General features: G+C 43.2%; 2 protein-coding genes across 3 annotated transcripts in view; both read left to right on the forward strand.

The window, feature by feature from the left end:
- The first annotated feature begins 574 nt into the window (after nt 1-574).
- On the forward strand, nt 575-1158 carry LOC103371662 (alpha-tectorin-like). The gene is made up of 2 exons (XM_008301059.1): nt 575-766; nt 845-1158. The coding sequence occupies exons 1-2, from the start codon at nt 640-642 to the stop codon at nt 1057-1059; spliced, it is 342 nt and encodes a 113-aa protein (XP_008299281.1). The 5' UTR covers nt 575-639; the 3' UTR covers nt 1060-1158.
- Nucleotides 1159-5352: 4194 nt separating this feature from the next.
- The window catches only part of fcgbp (Fc gamma binding protein), an 18504-nt gene continuing 11684 nt past the window's right edge, over nt 5353-12172 (forward strand). For both annotated transcript variants that reach the window (XM_008301056.1, XM_008301057.1), the window contains exons 1-9: nt 5353-5373; nt 5468-5515; nt 6560-7801; nt 7905-8248; nt 8344-8923; nt 9020-9618; nt 9707-10274; nt 10989-11254; nt 11354-11695. In XM_008301056.1, the coding sequence (XP_008299278.1) occupies nt 5470-5515; nt 6560-7801; nt 7905-8248; nt 8344-8923; nt 9020-9618; nt 9707-10274; nt 10989-11254; nt 11354-11695 (3987 nt within the window). In that variant the 5' untranslated portion in view covers nt 5353-5373; nt 5468-5469. The remainder of the gene's footprint in view (nt 5374-5467; nt 5516-6559; nt 7802-7904; nt 8249-8343; nt 8924-9019; nt 9619-9706; nt 10275-10988; nt 11255-11353; nt 11696-12172) is intronic.

A 12172-nucleotide genomic window follows, 5' to 3' on the forward strand; every position in this document is an offset into this window, starting at 1 on the left:
CACCCGTTGGTTTCTGCACTGAGAAAATGAAGCCAGGGTTTTGTTACTTCCTGGTTGACATCTTGGATTTTTGGAGCCAGTGGCAAAAATCGTCGGAGGGGGGCGGAGCCATAGGAGCAGTGATTGGTCAGACGGATTGAGAGCCAGGCCCTCTCCCATATTTATGCTCGCTTCATCTGTATGGTCGCTGCCGACTGTCAATCAAGCCAGCCACGCCCCTTGCCCTGCAAAATTTTGAAGATTTTTTTAAAATTCTGTATTGATTTATTTTCAGATTGCCCACCTGATCTCTGGACTTGACCATGAAAACTATTTTTTTTTAAAAATCCTGAGCTGGAGGAATGCAGTATTTCGTGATCTGTGATCACTTCTTTTCCAATTCATTTCTATGGGAGCCAGGGCTTTTTGGAGCCAGGACTAGCGGACATAGGCATATTGCAGGTTTTGACACTTCTGTGTTGGCTTCATTTTTCAGGGCCGGTTGCTACGTCCATCTTTTATACAGTCTATGACTGACACCTGTGGGAGAGAGTGTGTTGAGTGCAATCTTTCTCCACATAACAGAACAATCTGTTGGTCGGTGGCATTCAATTCCATCATTGCTGGAAGAGTGGCGTGGAGCTGGATATTTACATACACATGTGCATGAGGGCGGTTTGTGCTGGGGTAGGGCACATGGCCACATGGTTAGCCGTGGAAGCGTATTCTGCAGCCTGCCAGGACAAAGGAACATCAGTGGGACCGTGGAGAGAGGACACTGTTTGCTGTAAGGAAGTCAACTTGATCACAGTTTAAATCAAGTGCATGATCCGCTCTAAGTCGTCGCTGCATTTTCTACCACCAGCTCTCCAGTGTCCGGACCGCAGCAGCCCAACAGATTGTGTTGACTCCAGCTCCAACTCAGGCCCTGCTCTGCTCCAGACTGGTTCTTCAGCACCCAGTTGTGCAGAAGGCTGCCAGTGCAGCAATGGAAATGTGTTGGATGGAGGCGAGTGCGTACCTTACAGTCAATGTGGCTGTGCTCTTCACGATACATACATCAAGGTAATCACAAGATGAACAGACAATAATGCAACGCACATTCTCTTGGGAAAATCTGGGTTCACTGATTATCCACCTGGCCAATTAACGTGGCCTGTACTTGGCATTTTCCCCAATTACCGGTATCTGTATTCTTATTGACAGACTATTGATAAATTAAACATGCTACTTCAGGTCCTCTCTGTCTGGAGTCACTCTATGGTCTCAGAAATGTTTCTCAAGCAGAGACTGCAAAAGCTGAAACACAAGCCGTTGCCAAAAACTCAGAATTTAGCTCCTGTCACAGTGGCAAAGGCTACGCTAACGGCTGGCGGCTAAATTCAAAAGCAGCCACAGATTACCCTGAAACAGAGTCTGGAGAACACTAACTGATAATGCTTTAAGATTAGTGGGCAAAAACAGTGACAGAAGAGCGAAAGGTTACAAAAACCGCGGGCATAGCTGCAATAGGCAAACTAATCAATCACACAAAAACAGAGGAGAGCATCCTAATTTAATTACTCTATTTCTATTTAACATATTTAGAGTCCTTAATAATGAAGAAGCCTAGTTATGAATGACATTATGTTTAAGGTATATCGGGTGCAAATATCAGTTATTTCTCCGTGACTTGCAATCAGCATCAATATCGGCCCTAAAAGAAAAAAAAATGGCGATCCTTAGTTCACATGGAGTATTTCAGAGCAGCTGCATGATTTTGTTGTCGCTTCTTGTTAGATGGATGTACATAAACGACTGCACCCAGAGATGCTGGTGCCACCCATTAGGTGGGGCGATCTGTGACGAGGTGCGCTGCAGCCCGGGGCAGCAATGTGCCCTGGGGAGCGCTACCTGGGGCTGTTACGACAAACCTGAAGTTTGTGAGTTCAGGAGCAGTCTCCATGTTTCCACTTGGTTAGCCTCGGTTACCCTACAGTCTAACGTCCCTCTGTGACCAGTGGTTCAACTTAATCTCCTACCGTGGACCTTGTGACGGCAGCTCCTCCAGGCTTGTCGCTGTGTTTCAAATTCTCCTGCATGGTTCATCAATTGCCATACAGGAAGGCACAGTGAAGGTTTAAGTGCACAAAGCTGAAACATATTTAGAGGATTCCCAGCGTTTGACCTCATTAACTCAGTGTTGCATCCCAAAGGTGGACGGACACTTCCTCACACTTTGCCCTCGGGGTTGTCCCTGTCATCTGGACGTGAACCAGGATAAATCAGAGGTCATTGTGGTCCTGAGGAGAGACACTGGGTTAAAGTCAGAGCTGGAGATAGCGATTGGTGTTACTATGGCGACAGTCAAGGTGCCTCTCTGGTATTCAGGCAAATTGTGTGGAAACCTTAATGACCTGCACTCACACGATGTCAAGTCGTGTGTTGTCCCCAACTGTCCTGGCTGGTAAGTGATGTTTTCCACAACAATAGTAATGTGTTTTCACTAATTAGGCATTTTAACATCACTTTAACAATGAATGAGTTTGCTGTTCTCACAGCGGCTTCACTGGATGAAGACTGGTCATTGTAATGCTCGGGGCTGAATGTGTTCTTAAATGTTTAAACACAATAACAATTTAAACAACTTTGCATAGTCTGTCATTTAGACTCTGAACTCATTTTACATAATACTTGGCTGCACTCTGACTAGTTAGGCCCATAAACCTTTGAAAATAAGGTTATCTCCAGCCAGTGTTGAATAGGCTCCAACAGAAAAGGCAGTAATGAGGGCACACCTTTATCTGAATGCAGAACAATAACTAAACCGGGCTTACCGCTGCCCTGCCCAGCACCTTCTGAACACCATTTCAATATTTGAGTTTTTAATCACTATTTTTATAAAAACTCTAATGCAAACTTTTGAGAGCCAAGTTCTGTTTACTTTCTCTCCAACACAAACGATTGTTGCGCCTTCCACCACACGTTGTCATTCTTTGGGTGGCACACAAAACCAACAGAAACCGCCCGTTCAGCACAACTACTGCCATTCGACAGAAATGTTGGTTTAATATGTCATGTCTCACTTCCATGTAATCATCCACACCTTTTGCAAGCGTCAACCAGGACACAACAAATAAGGATGAACTGGCTTCAAATTGTGGTTTCTGTATTGAGAAGAGCTTACAGGCTAGCAAAACGTTTGTCTCTGATTAGAAGGGACACGTGTGATATAAAACACTAAATAGCAAAAGAATCAGGTAGAAAGGAGGAATTAACACGCAACCACTTCTGACTGAAATGTTCGTATATAATGTTCAGCTTTTCCAAAAAGTATGTGAACACCGTTTGATTTCTCTGTAGTAGAAATCTACGATCATGTACATTCTACACAAGGAAACCGGCATTAAGAAACCTGCACTGTAAAGAAACTGTCAAAACCAGAAGTTTACATACACTGTATAAAAAGACACATAACCTTTTTTTCCTCACTGTCTGACATTAAATCAAACTTTTCCTGTTTTCGGTCAGTTAGGATTACCAAATTGACCTCCACAAGTCTGGTTCATCCTTGGGTACAATGCCCAGGTGGCTGAAGGTTCCACGCTCATATGTTCAAATAATTATATGCAAGTATAAACACCATGGGAATGTCCAGCCATCATAACACTTAGAACCTGTCTCCTTCCTGTGTCCCAGAGACAAAGCATTTTTGTGTAAAAAGAGAGTATCAACCCCAGAACAAAAGACCTTGTGAAGATGCTGCTGAAGCTGGTCAGAGAGAGTCACTATCCACAGTGAAACCAGTCCTGTACCGACATGGGCTGAAAGGACACTCAGAGAGGAAGAAGACATTACTCCAAAAGAAACCAGAATACAGTTTGCAGATGCACACAGGGCCAAAAACCTTAATTTCTGGAGAGATGTCCTGTGGTCTGATGAAACTAAAATTGAACTGTTTGGCCTTAATGACCATCGTTACATTTGGAGGAAAAAGGGGGAAGCTTGAAGCCTGAGAACACCATCCCAACTGTGAAGCACGGGGGTGGCAGCATCATGTTGTGGGGGTGTTTGCTACAGGACGGACTGATGCACTTCACAAAATGGATAGATGGCATCATGAGGAAAATTATTTGGAAATATTCAAGCAACATTTTAAGACATCAGCCAGGAAGTTAAAGCTTGTGTCCAAAAGTCCAATGTTTTGGAGTGGCCAAAGAAAATGGAAGAAAATTTGTGGGCAGAGCTGAAACGGGGTGTGGAGCAAGGTGGCTTAAGCAAGGCTCAGCAAGCCAGTGTGAGAAGCTCGTGAGAAGTCATACAGCTTATAGGCAATGCCACCAAATACTAAGGAAATGTATGGAAACTTCTGACTTTGAAGAAAGTAATAAAAGAATCTCTAAAGACTTGTCTCTCTCATTATTCTGGCATTAAAAGTAAGAAAAAAAAATAGAGGAAGTAACTGTAATTAAATAAAATGTGAATTTAAAAAAATAAAAATTGATTAAAAACCATTTGTCAAACTACAAAAACAAAAATGTGACAGTCTATGTGGAAAAAAAAATATTTAAAAATCAGAATTTACTTTAAAGGACATTTTTATGGTTTGTTTTTCATTTTAAAAAAAAGAAAAAAAAAGAAAAATGAATTTAAAAAACAACTGTGTTTGACAGTGAGATATCAAAGCTAAATATTGTCCATATGTTCAAACGCCTGCCGTCTTATCAAACGAGACTGCTAGATGGCTACTCACTCAAAAACTCTTTGGGTAACTTTGGGAGTTTTGGTCTTATCACAGTCTCGCCTTCTGAAATGAATAATTATGTTTGGTTACACCAGAATATACAATACAAGCTGAGTGTGGGCGAATAATCAAACTGACCTATTTCTGTCTCATGTTAAATATCAAGTGGCGAGGGAATTTTTTTGCTGATTAAAAAAAGATAAGGAAAAAAAACTGGGTCATGTCATATAAACCTATCTATAAACCTCTCTAATAATGCATTAATGATGTGGTGATTAAGGAATTGAGTACTTTTTGTTCAAATACACTGTTTCGTATAGCCTATAGATAGTCTCTTCTGCATTAATACTAATTATTAAGGAGGTCGTGTGTTGATTCTCAGCAGATCTTTTTATTAAAATAATAAAATGCAGGATGTAGCCGTCACGGGGTGTGTTGCTGCTTCCAGTAAAACATGAATACATGCAGTTTGTATTAGACCTGACACTTATGTCAACATACAGCAGGACCTAAAAGTTAGTGCCAAGTTCTGCCTTAATTTGTTTTAGAGGAAGGGTATTGTTTTTCAGAGTCATGAGGTGTTTTTGGGGGCTGGTGTTTTCTTGCTCGTTAGTGTATAAAAGGATGGAGCTGCAAAACGACCATGTAATCATACGTGTGTCTCTTTGCAGGTAAGAACTGTTCTGTTAAAGAACTTGTACATTTTCGGGTGGGTCAAGTTAATGCATTTACATTATTGAATTAATATAAAATTCTCTCTTTCAGCTATGGGGACCCTGTTGCTGCTTTGTGTTTTGGGGGCTTTTCTCACCTGTAAGTCAATTTTTTTTAATGCTTATACTTTGCTTTTTATTTTTTATTTGTATTTTTTTTTTTTAATTTAATCGTGGCAGGTGGTTTATCTCTTAAGTTTAATATATGCAAACAGTTGTAGTGTTAAAAATGACTTTAAAAAAAATCAGGAAAGTCCTTTTTTCCCCTTCTAATATCTATTAAGATTGCAGCCTACAATTAACAACTTTTAAATCCGACTAAAATCTAATTACTTCACAAATTCCGTTGCTGGATGTGCAGCGAAGTGATAGTTCAATTTGAAGCCATTTATCCAGGTTGCCAGCCCCATCGCTTCAGAGCATTGTTGTGCAGCCATACCAGGTGCTTGTGCGAACGAGGCAGAATGTTAAACAGGCGAGGAATTTGAGAGAGCAGGCACATAAAGGATAGCCATCTAAATTGAAATTTGCTTTTGTTGGGAATAGCATTTACCTTTAGCTGCTATTGAGTTGGAACTATTAAAACTGAATGGGTGAAACAGGAGTGTAATCTAAATCCCCCAGGCCCTGACTGAGCCCAGAAAGTGGTCTTTTCACAGCAAAAGCGCAGATATTGATAATATTTCCATTATGCAATTATATTGTCTGCGCAAGTGACTTATTGAGTGCCGCTGAGAAGCAGTCAAGTGACTATTCCTCCGTCTAAATCTCTCACAATGGTTATCAAGCAAAAAAAAAGCAATCCATTCATTATACACCAGCATTCATCCCTGCTTTTTAACTTTGAAATGGAGGCATTTTCAGTCTCTTTCTCTTTGGTGTCATATTGTTTCTTTGTACTGTGTATCCAAGAAGTCTCAAGCCAAGTTTTTGTATTTGCCAGTCTGCGAATCCTTTGATTGCCTTGGCACAAATAGTCTTACTAATTTCCTAATGCTTTTTTGACATATTTTCATCATACACGCGATTTGTGAAGCACAGTTTTGCCTGACGCCTTCATTTTAGAGGAACTTTGAGGGGAAAAAAAAAAGCCCTTCTTGTGACATGTGTTTTTCTTGTTCCTTGCTCTCTCTCCATCTGTCAGGTCCGTCTAGCGCAGGATGGGCAGGGAGGGAGTTCGCGCTGTCATTTATGCAGAATTATGCTCCACGCTATGATACTCCTCGCTTTCAGCTATACATCACCGCTGTTCAGGCGAATGCTAAAGTGACAGTGCAAGTGCCTCCCTTAAATTTCAAGCAAGAAAAAGCTCTAAACGCTGGCGAGGGGGTCACCATCACTCTCCCCAATAGTGTTGAGATGTACGACAGCAAGAAGTCTCCCAATACGGTGCGCATCGAAGCCTCGGCAGACATAACTGTAACCTCCTTCAGCTACAAGCTGTACACGGCAGACACCGCTGTGGTGCATCCGATCACTGAATGGGGCACAGAGTACTTCATCTTTACACCTGCTGGAAGCCCATCCGGTTCCTATAAAGAGTTCTCTGTGACGAATGGAAAAGAGAGCAACACAGTAGAGATTATCCCAAAAGGGCCGATCAGCTTCCAGCGCCGCGTCTACAACGGTGGCAGCAAAATGAAAATCAATCTGCAGCCGTATGAGAGCGTCCAGCTCCAGAGCAGGTATGAACTCACTGGGTCCAGAGTTTCCTCCCAGCACCCTGTCGCTGTGTTCACGGGTCACACATGCACCTGGAAATTCTCAAAATGCAACCACGTGTACGAGCAGCTCATACCAGTCAGCCGCTGGGGATCCAGCTTCATCGTGGCCCCCCTGAGCTTCCAGAAGAAGTACGATAGTGTCTACCTCCAGGCCTCCCAGCCCACCAAAGTCACTGTTCAATACAGCAACCGTAAAGAGGATTTCACTTTGAACCAGGGGCAGACAAAGGAGCTGGAATCTCGCAGCTCTCAAACGCTGTTCATTCAGGCTGATCACGGCATCCAGGTGCTCATGCTCTTCAACGGCGTTAGACCAAACTGGATCAAATACTACGACCCGTTCTTGATGACCATTCTGTCCACAAACCACTTGTGCTCTTCCTACTCACTCGAAGCTCTGGAAGATTTTGAAAACCAAGCCCTGATCGTAGCACAAACCAGCGCGACCGCAACGCTGAGGTTAGATGGTGCAAACTTACCTCGTACCATGAATTGGAAAAAGGTTGCAGGGACAGATTTCTCTTACGCAGAAATGTCCTACATACTAAAACCTGGCAACAACAGGCACACTGTGTCCAGCTCTGGTTCCCCTTTTGCTCTCTACAGTATAGGAGTCAGTCAGATGAATGGTTATGGTGCCCCAGCACAGTGTATACAGCCAGGTAAGACACACACACACACACACATGCTGCCATTTTGGAGAATATTTCCCAATGCATTACAACAATGATGCCAACATTAATTATATTTACCTTTTTTTTTCAGGCTCTTTGTCCTGTAGTAGTATCACCTGCAGCCCCGATGAGGTGTGTGAGATGAAGGGTGACTATGCCAGCTGCGTCCCCAAGCCAGAACACAAGCCCGGTACCTGCTGGGCCATGGGAGACCCTCACTACCGTTCTTTTGATGGGCGACGCTTTGACTTTATGGGCACCTGCACGTATGTCATTGCTAAAAACTGTGGAAAAGATGATGATCTCCCAGCCTTTGAGGTCCTCGCCCAGAATGAGAACAGAGGAAGCCTCAGAGTTTCGTATGTCGGCCTGGTCACAGTGAAGGTGTATGGCTTCACCATCACAGTGGCTCGGTCCGAAACGGGTCGCGTGAGGGTAAGGTTTCTAATTTACTATCTGATACTCTTTTGCATATCTTTGAACACCGTCTTGACTTCAGTGTCTTTATGATGTGTTTTTATTTGCTGCAGGTTGACAACAGTGTGTCGTGTTTACCGATAGTCTTGAAAAACGACAAGATTCACATGTTTCAAAGCGGCCGCTCCGTGATCATTGAGACCGATTTTGGTCTGGAAGTCAGTTATGACTGGGAACACTACCTCACGGTGACTCTGTGCGGAAAATACGTCGGCAAGACTTGTGGCCTGTGTGGGAACTTCAATGGCAACCCCAGCGATGACTTCACCACACCCTCTGGCACTCAGGCAGGCGGGCCAGTGGCCTTTGCAAGAAGCTGGAAGGTGCCGGGGTTGGTGAAAGACGATGCTTGCAGAGATGACTGTGTGGCTGGGTGTGATCGCTGTGAAAACAGCCTGATGAAAAAGTGGGAGGGAGACATATTTTGTGGGCTCATCACACGTATAGAAAATGGGCCATTTAGCAAATGTCATGCTGTCGTTGACCCACAAGCATACCTGGAGAACTGTAAATATGATGTATGCATGGGAGGCGGTCTTCGACGTCTCCTTTGCAGTGCACTAGAGGTTTACTCTCTAGCCTGCCAGGCTGCTGGCATCCAGGTTCAAGACTGGAGGAAAATAGCACGATGCCGTAAGTAGTTTCATCAAAATTAATGATGAATATAACATACATTTTATGTCATGTCTTCAGTTACCAACGTGTCACACTCTATTCTCCTCCATAAAGCTGACAGATGTCCCGCCAACAGCCACTATGAGCTCTGCGGCAATGCCTGTCCCGCCACTTGTTCTGAGCCCAACGCTCCCTCAAAATGCAAACGCAAGTGTGTGGAGACCTGCACTTGCGACACCGGCTTTGTTTTGAGCGGAGATAAGTGCGTGCCTGCCGATCAGTGCGGTTGTACCTACGAGGGTCGGTACATTCCTGCCGGGGAGGAATTCTGGGCCGACCAAAACTGTCGGCGACGGTGTAAATGTGTCGCCGGAAGCAGACGCGTTGAGTGCAAGGATAAAGGCTGCGGGATGGGGACGAAGTGCCAGGTGGTTGATGGCATCAGAGGGTGCCAAGCAGTGTCCCACAGCACCTGCCAGGCAACAGGTGATCCCCATTACAAGACCTTTGACAAGAAAAAGTTTGACTTTCAGGGCACTTGTGTGTACCAGCTTGTCGCACTCTGCTCCAAGGACCCAGAGTTAGTGCCCTTTGAAGTGCTGGTGCAGAATGACCACCGTGGCAGCAAGGCGGTCTCTTACACCAAGTTAGTAGAGATCAAGGTGTTCTCCCTCAGCCTTGTCATTACTAAGACACACAAAGGCCTGATTATGGTAAGAAGGACATCACATTTAGCCAAATTCTTTGCTATACTGAGTATTTCACCTTTGCGTACAAATACCACTGCGTGTTCTCCTTCAGGTAAACAATGAGCTGGTTAACCTGCCCTTCACACTAGCTGAAGGAAAGGTATCTGCGCAAAAGAGCGGCCGCTACGCTGTTGTCACCACAGATTTTGGCCTCAGAGTCGCCTTTAACTGGGTAAGCGCTGTGTTTGTGACACTGCCAAGCAACTACATGGGAGCTGTCTGCGGCCTCTGTGGCAACTACAACGGCAAAGCCCAGGACGACCTGACTCCAAAGAATGGCGACAAATCCGTCTCACCGGCTAAATTCGGTGCCAGCTGGCGAGTGGCCGAGATCCCTGGCTGTGTAGACGGCTGCAAAGGGGCGTGTCCTAGTTGCGACATTACCCAGAAGGTTAAATACGAAAAGGAAGATTTCTGCGGTCTAATGAGAGACCCCAAAGGACCTTTCCGTGACTGCCACGCCAAGGTGAATCCAGACGACTTCTTTGAAGACTGCGTTTACGATGTGTGCTTGTTTAAGGGCAGGAAGGACGTGCTGTGTGACGCTCTTGGATCGTACACGGCTGTCTGCCAGGATGCAGGAGCCAAGGTGTACAACTGGAGAACCAATCAGTTCTGTGGTGAGAAATGCATTCAATTAGAAAAAAGAAAAAATCAATACTGGGTCAGTTCCAACAGAATTCAGGAAATATGTTGCTGCAACATTTCAGATTTTGTTCATAGTTTAGTTCAGATGTTGTTAAATGTCACCATGAAAACCACATGGGAGCAACAATATATAGACCCATATGCACACCAGTATTTTTGCTCCTAATGAGGCCACATCACCATTTTGTTGTGCCAAATAGCAAAAAAATGGCTTTTTATACTTGCCACACATCACATTCTACTGATGACAATCTGCTGGAAACAATTTTGTCTGTGTCTTCACCAGATTTCACGTCTGTCAGTGTTGTATTTCAGCAAATATTGAACCACTACAATGGCTTCCCTGCTTCGGTGTTTTTTGAGGGTCAAAATACAAAAATTCCCAGCTCTGAAAACATATAAAATTGTGAAAATTCTGCCAAAAATATTTTTACAAAACTTAGTTTTGGGTTTCAAGCAACAAATAGATCAACTTCGAACAAAGTCTGAAATAGTGGAGCAACATTTGAGAAAACAAATAGCAGTGTTGTCTTATTGTTTGCTCCAATTAAAAAAGGAAAATGCACAATAAACTGTTTGTTTCCTTTTTTAAATGCAGTTTTATAATAAATGCATTTTGTGTTCTAAATTAAAATATCTCCAGTGAATGAAAAATTCACATTGTCTTCTGTGTCCCGTGTGTGCAGCCATGAAATGTTCCGCCCACAGCCACTATGAAGTCTGTGGGACTTCCTGTCCAGCATCTTGCCGGAGTCTGGCTCCTCCTAAAGGCTGCCAGAATCGCTGTGAGGAGGGCTGCTCCTGTGATGAAGGACACATCCTCAGTGGAGATAAATGTGTTCCCCTCTCACAGTGCGGCTGCCTCCACAACGACCGATACTACCTCGCCGGCCAAGTCTTTTATCCCAATGGGAAGTGTGAGGAGGAGTGCAAGTGCACACAAGATGGAGAGGTAATGGATCCTAAAATGAACAATTTAAGCATTTTTTAAAACTGATTTGTTACTGATAACACGTCTCTTGTGCCTTGACTGTTTTTTTTTTTTTCTCAGGTTGAGTGCAAAAAGTTCACATGTGGACCCAATGAGAAGTGCAAAATAGAATATGGCGTCCAAAAATGTCACCCCATTGGTAAGGGTGTCTGCCAGGCCTCCGGCGACCCACATTATCGCTCCTTTGATGGGCGAAGGTTTGATTTCCAGGGCACCTGTACCTACACACTCTCTGAAAGCTGTGGGCTGGAAGGAACCCACCTGGAGGCCTTTTCAGTCCAGGTGGAGAACGTGAAGTGGGACCGAATGACGGGCAACAAGGTGGTGTCCGTCACCAAGCTGGTTGCTGTAAAGGTCTTTGACTACACGCTCGTCATGAAGAGAGACGTGTTTGGAGTTCTGGTGAGAAACGTTTAAAAAATAAAAATAAAAAATCCTGAAAAAGAAAAAAAAAAAACAGAAAATCTAAAAACTTCCCAAAAAAAAGGAATATGATAATGTTGGTTGATTTAAATACAATAAAACCAAACAATTTTTTTTAAAAAAAGAACAAATAAGTATTTGTAAAAATACAATTTTTTTAGATGTGGACATTATGTATTTTTTTTTGCAATATTTTGTAAATTGTAAATATTTTACTAGTTATCTGCAATTTAACAAAACAGAAAAAATCAGTAAAATATATTTTTAAAAAATATTCACGTTTTTGTAGTCCTTCAAAAAATAATGAAATATATGTTCTTTAATGTTGGTCAATATCTGTAAAATAAAAATCTATTTGTTGATTTAAATAGAATTAATACATTTGTAACAACTGTCAGTCAAAACTAACAAAAGACAACAGTTACCATTTGACCTGTTTTTGTTCATTTGTTTGTC

Source organism: Stegastes partitus, unplaced genomic scaffold (genome assembly GCF_000690725.1).
Source record: "Stegastes partitus isolate 25-593 unplaced genomic scaffold, Stegastes_partitus-1.0.2 Scaffold1625, whole genome shotgun sequence".
In the NCBI taxonomy this organism is placed as follows: domain Eukaryota; kingdom Metazoa; phylum Chordata; class Actinopteri; family Pomacentridae; genus Stegastes; species Stegastes partitus.

What these genes read in the sequence shown, in the direction of transcription:
- LOC103371662 (XM_008301059.1), top strand. Translation starts at nt 640, where the DNA reads ATGTGCATGAGGGCGGTTTGTGCTGGGGTAGGGCACATGGCCACATGG. An exon ending in GAGAGAGGACACTGTTTGCT is followed by an intron (nt 767 to 844) that starts GTAAGGAAGTCA and finishes TTCTACCACCAG; the next exon opens with CTCTCCAGTGTCCGGACCGC.